This window comes from Micromesistius poutassou (assembly GCF_964030765.1).
Source record: "Micromesistius poutassou genome assembly, chromosome: 14".
In the NCBI taxonomy this organism is placed as follows: domain Eukaryota; kingdom Metazoa; phylum Chordata; class Actinopteri; order Gadiformes; family Gadidae; genus Micromesistius; species Micromesistius poutassou.
The window spans coordinates 14,581,001-14,595,166 of record NC_140284.1 but is presented as its reverse complement, the minus strand read 5'-3'; the positions used below and the strand labels follow the sequence as shown (position 1 = coordinate 14,595,166).

Genomic DNA, 14,166 nt, shown 5'->3' with positions numbered 1-14,166 from the left:
CGTTTAAGCTGTTCATTGTGTTTCTAGGTCCGAAATTGTTAGCTTTTGTGATAGCCACCTAGGAAGTCAATGAGACCAACGGAAAAGCAGCTTTTAAAATTAAACTGTTTATTCTATAGAAAGTATAAATTATATTGAAATTCTGTTTATATATATTTGAAGGTACAAGGTGTTGATTTGTTAAATGTTTGAACCAAGTTTAATGGTTCAAAATTGACGAATTTGCTTAGTATGAAGTAGTTGAAGTGTCAGAGAATGGGCAGACGCATTCGCCGTCCTCCCATTGACTTTGATTATAAGGTTATAAGGTTTTAAAAGAGTTATAGTGCTAAAGTTTTGGGAATAAAATGTAGTTTAGCGCTGCATGCAGCACTCACATAAATAACATAGAACGTTACTATTAGAGCAGACATTTATTATAATCCTTCAACCATGTATAGAGATGCAGATTTCAGCTTTTACTCTGTCTTCAATTCCAATCTCCCACCCTAGAAAGAAATAAGTGTAACAAAAAACAGATGTACAGATCCAACCTAGTACGACTACTGTACACCGCCTCTGCTGTCTCTCACCTCTCTCTCTCCTTGCCTTTCCAGAGGATACGGCAGATGCAGAATCCCCTACTGACACAGAAGAAGAAGCTGTAGAGGAAGAAGCTGTAGAGGAAGAAGCTGTAGAAGAAGAAGAAGAAGAAGCTGTAGAGGAAGGCGCTGTAGAAGAAGAAGCTGCGGAAGAAGCTGTAGAGGAAGACGCTGCAGAAGAAGAAGCTGTGGAAGAAGAAGCTACTTCAGAAGAAGCTACTTCAGAAGAAGCTGTAGAAGAAGAAGCCACCACTGCAGAAGAAGAGGCTCCTTCAGTAGTAGCAGCTCCTGCAGAAGAAGAGGCTCCTACAGAAGAAGAATTCACTTCAGAAGAAGAAGCCACTTCAGAGGAAGAGGCTCATACAGAAGAAGAAGCCGCTGCAGAAGAAGGGGCTCCTACAGAAGGAGAAGCCACTTCAGAAGAAGAGGCTCCTACAGAAGAAGAAGTCACTGCAGAAGAAGCGGCTCCTACAGAAGAAGAGGCTCCTGCTGAGGAAAAGGCGGCTGAGGAAGAGGCTACTGCAGTAGAAGCAACTCCTGCAGAGGAAGAACCTCCATCAGAAGAAGATACTCCCACCGAAGGCGCAGCCGTCGTTCCAGATGTAGTCATTGCTGAAGAGGCGGCTCCTGATGTAGAAGTAGCTGCACCTACTGATGTGGAAGAAGAGGCTCCCACACCTGTGGTGGAAGGGGATACACCAACTGAGGCCGCCGCTGATGGTGCCCAGGTGATTAAATTAGCCATGCATTGAGTTCAAAGCTCCTGTGTCATATCTGACCCTCCTCTGACTGTCTGACGTATACCTGTGTGTGTCCTGTTCCAGGCCAACAGAAGGGTTCGGTTAGTCATGACGCTGTGCTATTACACACACTTCCCCTTAAGGCGTTGAGAAGTATATTGCATATGTCAACACGTGGGCTAAACTGCTTGTTTGACAAAGTTAATGTAGAATTAATTAGAATAGAATAAATTTTGAGTACCGTTTGTATCAAAAACAAACCCGCTGCTTGTGTCCCGAATTTATGAACCAGAACTGTGGTATTAACGAGTTAACCAACCAGAACTGTGGTATTAACGCGTTAACAAACCAGAACTGTGGTATTAACTGTTGCTGCAGTTGATTTTCTGGAGCGGCTATTAGGGTCGATTTTGCAAACCAAAAGACTTCAAAGAAAAAGATCTGTGCTATTATCAGGGATTCTAGTAATCAAACATGAAGTCCTGAATGCCGTCACGATGGAAAGCCTGTTGGCTCATCTACATTAGAGGTTTGTGAGTAAACGATAACCTTGTTAAGAAATAAACATCGGCATCACTTCATAACCAATTTATTTACAAGCCTCTGCGTCTAAATCAATTGCTAGCAAAGTAAAAGATGCCTTGTTTTCTAAACCTGTCAGAAAGTTAAGGGTTTACTAAGACTTGAATCAGCATTACCTCCAAATACTGATGGAGACATCCTCAACCATCAGCTGACAGGTGATAGCCCAGGTTGTTACGCTCTGAAGTTGGACCACGCGTACAGGGGAAGATAAGCTTTTACTTTGATAGAGGAGCCCTGTTTGTTCATAAAACAACGCTACTGAAACGGTGAACGTGTTCAGGTGAAATGGAGGCGTAGTAATGTGGCTCCAGCGTCGCTGAATGCAGGTCATGTTCTGGGGGCTAGGGGAGAACCATAGGGGTCGGTACCCGGGCAGGACACCAGGAACATTGTACTGTTTAAACAACAGGGTTCCGCTTCACGCCAGCGATGGAAGGATTTGGGTTGGGGGCAAAAGTGCGTAATTCTGGTATGGCTTATTCTGAGTGCGGCTCATATTCTACTTTACAAACATAAAATCTTGATTATCATCCATTGCAGCTTATTTTCAATGCAGTTGTATTTTTGAAACATCCGGTACCTTCAATAACACCTTACCCATTGGGAAGAGTAATCACACACCTGGGCCTGAGCCCAGGTGTGTGATTGGTCGATGAATTCAGCTCATTAATAGCTGATGGCATTTCATACATTACTCTGAAGTGATGGCTGTTAATATTAGCTTCAGCGCCTCTCATGAGAGGAGACATCTCATCAGAGGTCGGTGATGGTACCGTATGATACTATAAGTAACACGTTGATATCCACTACTGTTGTGGTTTTCAGATGTGACCTTTGATTGGACGATGCTTTCTAAGTCGTACTTTTTATTCTGTTCCAAAAGAGTGAAGTAGCAGAGGCAGAGGCAACCCCGGAGGAGGCCACGGAGACTGCTGGTACGCACACACACACACACGCACGCAGGCACGCACGCACGCACACACACACACACACACACACACACACACACACACACACACACACACACACACACACACACACACACACACACACACACACACACACACACACACACACACACGTGCGCACTGACACACATACACCCACACACAACCACAGAAACACACACATACACAGTTTTGGAGACAGACCAATGTTTTGAAATCAGAGGGCTGTCCTCTGATGTGTCACTTAATAGTTGCTTTTGTCTAACGCAGTTAAGTAAAATTATACTTCTGGCGTAAAAATAAATACGATAATACTATAATACTAATAAAACAATATTTAAGTTGCCAGAGCAAAATTATGTTGCAGCTCTGAGATTTTGTAACTTCACGGCAAGATCACGGCAATTGTGTGGGATTGGTCAGAGATTCACAGGTCGGGATTTGTTTTCATTCAGAATTAAAATTCCCTATCGCTATGGATACCCCACTCACCTTGACCAATGGAAAGGTCACTGAACAAACCAAACCCATGCAAGCAGCATGAGACAAGTTTGTCTTTGACGTACATTTGACTTATTTTGAAGTAAGCTGCCTCAATAGGCTGCGTTCGCCACCCAGAGTTGGAGCACCTTCTACAAATTCTTATAACATTGTCCCCCGCCAAATAACACAGTTAAGACTAGGAGAGTCAAACGAACACACTACAACCGCGAAAAGAGCAACTAGGAGTACGAGTGCTGCAAGACAAGTCTTCTTGCAAACAAAGAGCTGTAGGGAATAGGGCTAGTGAGGGCTAGTGAGGGCTAGTCAGGGCTTGGGCTCTGACCACTCAAGATAGTCAAGCCGGTAAGCTCTTAAGCTCTTAAAACGAGGCCATGGGGAAAAGTCATCGGTCAACCCCAACAAAAGAGACCAGTGTTTGTGCGGCCAAACAGGTCAAGTCAGGGTGGATGTTGAGTTGTTTGTGGAGCAGTAGGGCCTCTGGGCGCCTCTAGGACAAGCCTTCTCCCACTTCCTCATCTCTGGACACAAAAGACCACTTCAGTGTGTACGTTGGACCCAACTCAGAAAACGGATCTCCGAGTGTGTTGTCAGGCTGCCCATGTAGGGCCGGATGGCACAGTGGAAGAATCCTTCCTCTGGAAGACTGGCCGGCTCATCTGGAACACATGCGCCATCGCTAGAGTTTTCAATCCATTGTAGCCTGCGTCTCTAAGCCTGCGACGTGCAGCACTGCAAATCCCAGCATGCGTCGCCATGTGTTCCTGTCTGCAGCCTCCCCCTCTCCCAGACCAAAGTGTATGCTGTATCCAGCGCTGATTACTTCCATCAGGACCACTTCCTGTCCCTACAGCAGCCTTTACGTTGGTCTAGGCCCGCCTGCCGTGGTGCAATCAGTCACACTTCTGGATTTCCATCGGCAGTGTTGTGAACTCAAAAGGCACCACTGAGTCAGCCTCCGTCATCCCCATGCACATAACTACGACAAACTGAGGGCGTGAATGCAACTCGGTCTGGTAAACAGCCAACTTAGTGTGAAGAAGCCTCCAGAATGAGGTTTGGAGAAAGGAGAGTTGATTTGATGAAGAGGTCGGAGTGACACACAGCCGTGATATTGATGTCAAGTTTATAAAAAGGTAGAGAAAGTAGAGAAAATGGAATGATTGGAAACAAAGCTTCACTTTGTCCGTTCAAAGTGGGTGATTTATTTATTGTTTTATAGCCCTAGCTTTTTAATTAAGCCGCATCACCTCCTGTGGCTTTTATTATAAGAAAAACATATACATATTGGCCCTCAAAGCTGTAATTTCAGGACTTGGCCCCTGCATTGATGGAGTGTGACCAACTGTTGTAGCAGGACTGGGAATGACTGAGGGTGGGAGCAGGCCAGTAGCACGCCGCCTGCCTGCTGCTGAGTCAGAGCTGGAACACAATGTTATCTTGCTTTGTGCGTTACTAATTCTCCTTCTTCTCCATCTGTCTGTAGCTGCAACGGAAGCCATAGCGGAAGCTCCCTCAGGTAACAACCCTTCATTTGAATACTTCCTGCATGCAACCCTGCAATAAACTTCAATTCCTCATTCTTCAGTTGCACGGAAAATGATCTCCTATCGAGTCCCTGACCTTTAGTGAGATGATTCACACATATTTCTGGGGCGGTTAAGTGCCTTAGTGCCTGTAGTTTGCTATAAGTAGGTGATGAAGACGGCGTGATGGCTGGTTTGGGGATTGGAACAGCATGTCTAATTGTCAGTGTTGCGCTGGATGTCGAACATGAAGGCAGACATGTTGCCCGTAGACGAGAGCATGACTCTGAGCTTCAGGTTGAGACTGGACCAAAGATCTTCCCCCTGCTGACAGGGGCCTGAGGCCAGCACGGTAATTGGGGGAGAAACGTTTAGTGAAGAGAATTGAGTCGAGCGAAAGGAGAGAGAGAGCAGAGAGGAAATAAACAGGAGTTTAAATAGAAACGTTAGTCAGCCCAGTTTCTGTCACCTTTACTCCAGAAACAGGGAAATAAAACTTGTTTTAATTCTGATGAATTATATGTTTGGTTTGTTAAATCAACTTTTCCCGACCTCGCCCCCAGAAGGAAAGATGAGTCACCTGATCTCTGATGATTCATAATCCTTCAGTGATTCAGAATGGTTATAGTTTCCTCTGAAACCTCCGGGTCTACGGCTCCAGTGTGGGGCCTGAGACCTGGGTCCAGAGGCTGGCCTCAGACCACAGGCTGGCCTCAGACCTTCAGACCCACGGGTCCATTGTGAGGAGGTCCCTCAGACCCATGGGTCCATTGTGAGGAGGTCCCTCAGACCCTCAGAACAAGCAGGTTCTGGGTTGTTTGCTTGACGGTTCTTTGAGTCACCGATCTCCACCCCCACCTGGACCGGTGAGGCCTTCACAGGCTGATAATAACCTATTCATCCGCATGAATCCCTCCACAGACGACCTGTTTGACTTGGCAGCTGCTCTGGGACCGGTCGACCAGCCGTCGCACAGCGGGAAGAGTCGGAGTGGTGGCTCTGTTCGTCAGTACCTCTCCCTCCTTACTTATCACTGTTATTATGTTGTTATAGTCTAAACATCTATTCTAGTCTATTCAACTCTGTCTCTCTCTCTTCATCTCTACTTATTGAGGTTCTATAATCGCTCTCTCTCTCTTTTTCTCTCTCTCTCTCTCTCCCTCTCTCTCTCACTCTCCCTCTCTTTTTATTATTGTTGTTCTTTACTTCATGGAGAGCGTGTGCATGTGTGTGTGTATGTGTTTGTGTGTGTCTGTGTGTGCATGCACGGTGTGTGTGTGTGTGTGTGTGTGTGTGTGCGTGTGTTATCTGTCTGGCGGCCAACGCGGTCCAATCAAACGCAGGCACACTGATAGGCCGTCAGTTTAAGACCTTCGGTCTCAAACAGTCACTCTGCGAGGTTAAAGGTGCCACGGCGCGCCCCCAGGTGTGGGTGTGATTAGCCGTCACGAGCCGTTTTGGAAAGCTGCCCCTTATGACATCACAGGTGGGCGTGTCCACCTAGATGTGTGACGGATAGACGAGCAACGTTCGCTACGGTCCAGTGGGTGGGCCGGTCGACCGATCTATTCAGCACACACCTAGGTGGAGACGCCCACCTGTGATGTCAGAAGGGGCAGATTTCCAAAACGGCTCGTAACGGCTAATCACACTCACACCTGGGGGCGCGTCATGGGACCTTTAAGTGTGCTGAGCAGAATGTCGCCCGCCACCAGCCCAGCCCCCAGCCCAGCCCCCAGCCGCTCTGGTACCGCCAAACTAAACCCTTTCACCTTTTGATGCAATGACAATGGTTAAATGCACGAGTTTCAGACAGAAAGGGCTGCGGAGTGCGACGGGAACAGAACAAAGTGACATAACTGGTGTTGTGTTCCCGCTCCGGGCCGCGCCCCTCTCCCTGGGTCCTACCTGCCCTCATTAGAGTGAGGGTTTTCCGGTGAAAGGCATTGTGATCGGTACCCTGTAATTAATGGCTCTGTCATGCCCCAGCAGGCCTGGTGCTGATCTCACAGGACAGATACAGACAGGCACGCACAGCCGGAGCCTGGGAGAGTTTGCATATAGACAACTTCAGAGAGCTGAGAGAGTGTATGCGTGTACACAAGCATGCATGCATGTGTGTGTGTGTGTGTGCGTGTGTGTATGGGGCTGTGGGTTAGTGCGTACGTGTGTGTGTGTGTGTGGGTGTGTGCGCTTGCCTGTGTTTGTGTATCAGGGAGAGAGTTTCTGTGTTGGTTTGTGTGTTTGTGTGTGTGTGCATTTGTGTGTGTTTGCAAATATATGTATTGTTAATATATGTCTGTATATTATCATTTAAAAATTCCAGTACAAAAATGTGTATGATGATGATGAACTTTCTGGAACTGTTCCGCCCCTAGGCTGTCACCTGTTTATAAATGTGCTCTCTCTCTCCTTCTCCCCGCCTATCTCTCTCTGTCACGCCCTGGATCTCCAATCCGCTCTTCTCAGCGCACGCATCTGAGTCGTCAGCGGACGGTGAGGCTCTCCATCTTGTTTTTGATTACTCTCAATCAAAAGATCAAATCTTCATGGTCTGGGTCACTGTGGCGCCATCGCAAACCACCCCTCACCTTATCACACAGACAGGGAGACACAGACAGACAGACACACAGACAGACTGAGACACAGACAGACAGACAGATAGACCCAGACAGGCTGAGACACAGACAGACTGAGACACAGACAGACGGACACAGAGACAGAGAGACACAGACACAGACAGACACAGAGACAGACTGAGACACAGACAGACAGACACAGAGACAGACTGAGACACAGACAGACAGACAGACAGACAGACACAGAGACAGACTGAGACACCGACAGACAGACAGAGACACAGACAGACAGAGACACAGACAGAGACAGACACAGGGACGGACAGAGACAGTGGTACACAGAGATACAGTACGTGCAATTACACAGACAGACTGACAGACAGAGATACTAATGGCGACGCAGACAGACAAACGGACGGGTCGACAGTCGGTTCAGAACCCGGAGGCCCAGAGTGGTCCTGTTGTTTCAGCGACGCGTGGAAGCACACAGGATATTGTGTGCGTTCCTGTGCCCAGGCCAACAGGATACCATACCTGAAGAACCAATGTCCCTTTGTTGATATTGGCATTCCTATAAAGAAAAGAACACAGTTGTGATCAATGTCCCATTAACATGGAAACAGACGAGCAGGACGTAATGTGAGAGAGAGACAGAAAGGGAGCTGGATGTGTTCAGATCAGAGCCCCGGTTGATAACCCACACGGAGCAGGTCCCTGCTGGCTCCAGCCCCGTCTCACACATACCTGTTCCTCATCTGTCCCTGATTTATGGTTCAGCGCTTGTATTTATTGTGTGTGTGTGTGTGTGTGTGTGTGCTCTTTGTTTTACAGCATCAGTGGAGGAAAAATGTAAGTTGACACTTTTTCTCCTTTTTCTCCTGACGTCACGTCGCCTCATGTGTTTACAGAGATGGTTTATTGCTGCGTACGAGAAGACGCATGTTTGAGACCCGATTCCCACGTTGTGGACGTTCTCGTGTGTCTAAGCCGCGCAGATCAACATTCTCACACGGCAATTAGATAAAATCTGTGCTGCGTGGTCCGCGTCTCCCCCCCTCCTGCCCCCCCGACCCCCCCCCCGGTGGGACGGCCCGGCACCACACGGGCTCTGGGTGTGGGCTCCCTGCTGGTTCATGTTCTCTAGATAGGACCACTCGCCGTCCCCCCGGGTGGTCTGGGGCCTGGGCGCCGGTCTGGGTGCTGGGTGCTGGGTGCTGGGTGCTGGGCTCCCTGCTGGTTCATGTCCTCCAGGTCCGGGCACCAGGAGGACCTGACTCTGACCCCCGTTGGCGCCAGGCGGCGTGTCTCTGTGGTGCTGCGTGGGACTGATAAGCGGCAGACTGACGGCTGGGGGCGGGGGGGGGGGGGGGGGCTGCTGTGGGCTGTGGTCTGTCAGCGTTGGTCTGAGGGCTCTTCATGGGACGGCTTTTACTGGGATCGGGATTTTCCCAATGGTCTCATTATGCACAAGAAAATATCATTACACAGATGAGCGTCCTGTCCCCGCCTGTCCAATTCATGCTTTGCGTGTGTGTATGCCCGTGTGTGCCCGTGTGTGCGTGTGTGTGTGCGTGTGTGTGCGTCTCTGTGTGTGCATGTATGCTATGCTAAGTATGAATGGTATTGTCTTGTTAAATTCTGTGTGCTGCATCGTTGTTCTACAGTACTCATGCGTGTGCGTGCGTGCGTGCGTGCGTGCGTGGAGGGGGTGAGTCAGTGTGTGGCGTGCATGCATGTGTGTGCATATAAAACATCGTGTGACTTGCAAACGGTTCATTTTTGAATCTCTTAATTAGCTCGCAGAGTCATGCCTTTTGACTCACTCTTTCATGGAGTGACTCACTCGCTCACTCCTCCGGTTCACAGGGCCCTCACCAAGTGCCAGGTGCACACAGGTGCTGCTCATGAGTCACACACCGGAGGCGGGTTCGGCGTCGTGATTCGGTCGGATGTGTTTGATCCCGTCGGGGTCGGGCTCCGTATCGCCTCAGACTTCAGGCTGACAGGAAGTGAAAGCCGCCGCCGTCGACGACGAGCGGCACGTTAATTTACGGCCCTTTACGAGCGAGGACACTGCGTGCTTCAAATAGCTGCTCTCGTCGGAATGGAAGAGTGCGATACTCACAGAACGCGTTTACGAGACACGCAGAGATAATTTCCCACTTGACACTGAACCTGGAAACTAGAAAAGCTGGTGGGTGGGGGGGGGGTGCGCCCGTCGGTTGTGCTGCAGGCGACTCGGATCTCAACCGCCATTCCTCTTCAGCGGCAACTCAAGCTTTGTTTGGTTAACTACCGAATTTGCCAAGAAGAACAATGATATTGTTCCTCTTGGCAAATTGAAGAACAATATCAGAGAGAGGGCCCCTCCCCCATTTGCCAAGAAGAACAATGATATTGTTCTTCTTGGCAAATTGCAGTATACACCACGTGTTGCACTCCAAAATAGATGGTCTTCTGTACTTTTTGGAACCCCCTGACCAAAACGCCCTCGCTAATGAGCTAATTGCACAGGCCCTGCACGCTAACTCTTACCCAAAAATGAGTCACTTTTTGCATTTTTCCCCGAATTCAATTTTAAATATGAACTGTCAGTGTATTTGTCCTCGTTTGTGTGTGTGTGCGTGTGCGTGGGCGTGTGCGTCTGCGTGCACATGCGTGTGTGCGTGCGTGCGTGCGTGCGCGTGTGTGTGTGGGAGTGTTCTCCCTCTACCTGTTTCTCATACAGGTAAATGTCAGGCTGTGGGCGGGCAGGAGGTGCTGTGTGTGTGTGTGTGGGTACCGGCTGGTGTCTGCTGTATGCCGCCACACAGCGGGGGAAACCTTCTGAATGGTTGGCATAGCAACGGGCCCCAGGTGCAGACAGACTGTAGCCCCGGGGGGTCTGAGTGAAAGTCGGCTGCTCATCGTGCTCCGCGGACATAATCACACGCATGGATACGCACGCATACGAGACGCACAATGTGTGCGCATGTATGTGTGTGCGCGTGTGTGTGTGTGCGCGTGTATGTGTGTGGCTGTATGTGTGCGTACGTGTATGTGTGTGTGCATGTATGTGTGTGCATGTGTGGTGTGTGTCCTGTGTACCCTGCCCCTCCCTGACCTCCGCTCTGTGACCTCCAGCCGCGGGCTCCGGGTCCCTGGCGGGCATCCTGAGCGCCCTGTGTGTGGCGCTGGTCGGCTCCGTCAGCGGCTACTTCGCCTACCAGAAGAAGAAGCTCTGCTTCAAGAACAGAGACGGTACGTCCTAGCTCCTCTACGTCCTCTAGCTCCTCTACGTCTCCTTCATCCTCTACGTCCTCTAGCTCCTCTGCGTCTCCTAGCTCCTCTATGTCTCCTAGCTCCTCTACCTCCTCTATGTCTCCTTCATCCTCTATGTCTCCTAGCTCCTCTACCTCCTCTATGTCTCCTTCATCCTCTATGTCTCCTAGCTCCTCTACCTCCTCTATGTCTCCTTCATCCTCTACGTCTCCTAGCTCCTCTACCTCCTCTATGTCTCCTTCATCCTCTATGTCTCCTAGCTCCTCTACCTCCTCTACATCAGAATGATTGGTAAAGAGCTGTGATTGGCTCTCCCCTGAGCCCCTCCCCTTCAGAGACTCTCAGGGCCGTTGATCATCGTCCGCTGGTCAGACCTGAGGTGTGTGTGGGTCAGCAGTCCCCCTCAGCCTCGTTAACTCTACCCTGAGCTGTCAATCACACGGTAAACAGACCGCGCCCCCGATACCGCTGATTCAGACTGCTGGCCGCTTACAGTCAACACAGAGAGAGGATCAAAGACGTTCACACCCAGAGAGAGAGAGGGCCCCTCCCTCAGCAACACCAGGAGAGAGAGGGCCCCTCCCTCACCAACACCAGGAGAGAGAGGGCCCCTCCCTCACCAACACCAGGAGGGAGAGAGAGGGCCCCTCCCTCACCAACACCAGGAGAGAGAGGGCCCCTCCCTCACCAACACCAGGAGGGAGAGAGAGGGCCCCTCCCTCACCAACACCAGGAGAGAGAGGGCCCCTCCCTCACCAACACCAGGAGGGAGAGAGAGGGCCCCTCCCTCAGCAACACCAGGAGGGAGAGAGAGGGCCCCTCCCTCAGCAGGCCTCTGTCATCCCATCCCTTCCTTGTGACCCATTAGGTCACAAGGAAGCAGGAGTAACCACTACTATAAGGGAAGGACAGGATGGTCTCCTAGAGGACAGGATGGTCTCCTAGAGGACAGGATGGTCTCCTAGAGGACAGGGTGGTCTCCTATAGGACATGGTGGTGTGTGTGTGTGTGTGTGTGTGTGTGTGTGTGTGTTAGTGTGTGTGTGTATACCCTGATGGCTCTGTTCCATTAAGACTGCTTTAGTTAGGTGGTGTGCCCTGTTTGCATTGGAGGAGCCGAGATGAGGTCCCCTATAGGATGAACATGTTGACCGGTAACTCCCGCTGAGTCACGGGGTGACGGCGAGGCCTCGGCCAGCTCCAGTAGCTCTACAGTTCCTAGGAGTCGGAGCGGTGGCCGGCGCGCTCGCCGGAGCTCAATAAGGTGATCCTCAGAAAGGAGCTCCTCTCCCGACGGACGGTCGTCTGAAAGAGGAAACACTCTCAGCCCTCAGCTCCGCCCGTGGGCTCCTGGCCTCCCGACTCCTCCGCCCCGCTGCCCTCCTCTGGGTGGCGCGCCACGCTGGCCCCTCACCACCACTCCCCTGACGTGGGTGGCGTGCGTACACTGCTCTAGCCGCAGCGTTCCTCGTCAACTCGGTTTCAACACAACGAGGATTGTGTCCGAGGATAAACAATAAAGCGTTTATCCTCCATCTTGAAACACGAATGCGACAAAAACAAAATGTCAACCGTTGCATCGTACGTTCCAACTCCAGTGTCAAGTATACATTTAGAATATACCGTAATGCTCTGTATAACATTACCTGTGTGTGTGTGTGTGTGTGTGTGTGTGTGTGTGTGTGTGTGTGTGTTCTCTCTCTCTCATTAACAGCTGACCCTGAAGCAGCCCGGAAAGCTGACGCAGCAGCAGAAGCTGAATCAGACCCCCAGGGTAGGAAACACACACACACACACTCACACACACACACACACACACACACACACACACACACACACACACACACACACACAGGCACACACACACACACACAGGCACACACAGGCACACACACACACAAAAACTCATGGACACAAACAAACACACACACAGACGGATGGACGCATGCGGGTGCATGCACTGCATGCACACACATGCACACCAGACACTCACACATGCACACACAGACACATGTATACAAACCCTCACAATGATGTTCTCTTCATGTACTGATGAAGTATGTTTTATATTTTTATCAAACTCCAAACTGAAATCCGTTTCACCTCATGTCTTTTTATTGTCAACACCACACAACTCACCGATACACATCAGGATGAACATGATTGTGTTGAGTGTGCTGACTGTTTGTTGTCTGTTTGTTTGCAGTCCTTAGCACCCTGATCACCTCCTCCTAGACCGCCGTCACATGACCCACCTCATCGGCCAATCGCAGTGGTGACTGCAGAGTAATGAGGGGGGTTCACTTTAGGGTTGTGAACAGCTGACATTTGTGTGTGTGTGTTTGCACACACATGTGTTGAAGTTGATGTGTGTGTGTGTGTGTGTGTGTGTGTGTGTGTGTGTGTTTAAATATGTCGGAGAAGGAGCATAGAAAGAGAATTTGAATTATTATTGAATAATTCAATTTGTGGGTGATTTTGTTTTTCGTTCGTAAGTCCCTGAGACAATTTGATCAATCCCCTTAATACTTGTACAAATAATAATCTGAAATGGTAAACTAAACTGGAACAGCTTTTCTTCATGTTTGGCAAGAGAGTTTGGATTTCCCAGCAGCACTTAGTGCACTACAATGGGTAATAACAGTTACACAAAACACACAACAAAGACAAATAGTGCAAACTTGTATCTACTGCTTTCAGCGCCGTAATCGTTGTACACTGTGAATGTAGTGGTAGCCCCTGAGCTGCGACAGCAATAGACAAGGTGGCAGGTTCAGCCATTCTGGAGCACCCAGTGTTCATTGCATTCCTACTGCACTGCTGCAGCACTTTGACTTCACACACGCTTTGAACAAAGACGAATGCAATGTGGCCGGCTCACTAGAAAGGCTGATCTCTGATGCATGCTGGGTGCATCCTTCAATGGCTGGGGCTGCTGTACTGGACCACCAAATAAAGTGTCCGGTGGTCTGATCCCTCCTAGACTGGACCTGTGTGTGGTGTGTTCATGTGTAATATGTGCGTGCATATGTGCAATGTGTGTGTGTTTTTTGACTGGTTGGTTGGTGCTGGGAAGTCTCCACGTTCTGGGTGACCACTGTTCCTCTTCTTAGTGAATTCAGGAAGCACGTCCAAGCAGGGTTTCAAATTAATATTCAAATAAGGCAAAAAAGTTCACAACGTTTTATTTGATGACAACACCTGAAAATAAAAAAAGGGACACGTCACTGTTCAAATCCACAAGACCTTTTAGTTGTCATTTATTTCATTTCTAATCTCCTGAATTGACTCAAGTGAGGTAGGGTGAACCTCCTTTTTGTGTGTGTCGACGATGCGTCCTCCAGAGCGGACGGGCCGGTGATGTTTGGTGGCGTACTGTTGGATCTAGTGTGTACATCTCGTTGTGACGCAGTCCTCTCTGTAGTGCCTTCCACTGACAGAGCTCAC

General features: G+C 49.6%; 1 protein-coding gene across 1 annotated transcript in view; it reads left to right on the top strand.

Moving 5' to 3' along the window:
• LOC311358223 (uncharacterized protein) overlaps positions 1 to 13,043 on the top strand; it is a gene marked incomplete at its 5' end in the record, with an annotated part of 19,794 nt that extends 6,751 nt beyond the window's left edge. Inside the window, 9 exons of the mRNA XM_084478226.1 lie at positions 597 to 1,309; positions 2,790 to 2,841; positions 4,841 to 4,873; positions 5,802 to 5,885; positions 7,350 to 7,376; positions 8,291 to 8,308; positions 10,583 to 10,699; positions 12,434 to 12,493; positions 12,926 to 13,043. Of these exons, the coding sequence (XP_084334352.1) occupies positions 597 to 1,309; positions 2,790 to 2,841; positions 4,841 to 4,873; positions 5,802 to 5,885; positions 7,350 to 7,376; positions 8,291 to 8,308; positions 10,583 to 10,699; positions 12,434 to 12,493; positions 12,926 to 12,954 (1,133 nt within the window). The 3' untranslated portion in view covers positions 12,955 to 13,043. The remainder of the gene's footprint in view (positions 1 to 596; positions 1,310 to 2,789; positions 2,842 to 4,840; positions 4,874 to 5,801; positions 5,886 to 7,349; positions 7,377 to 8,290; positions 8,309 to 10,582; positions 10,700 to 12,433; positions 12,494 to 12,925) is intronic.
• Positions 13,044 to 14,166: the final 1,123 nt, after the last annotated feature.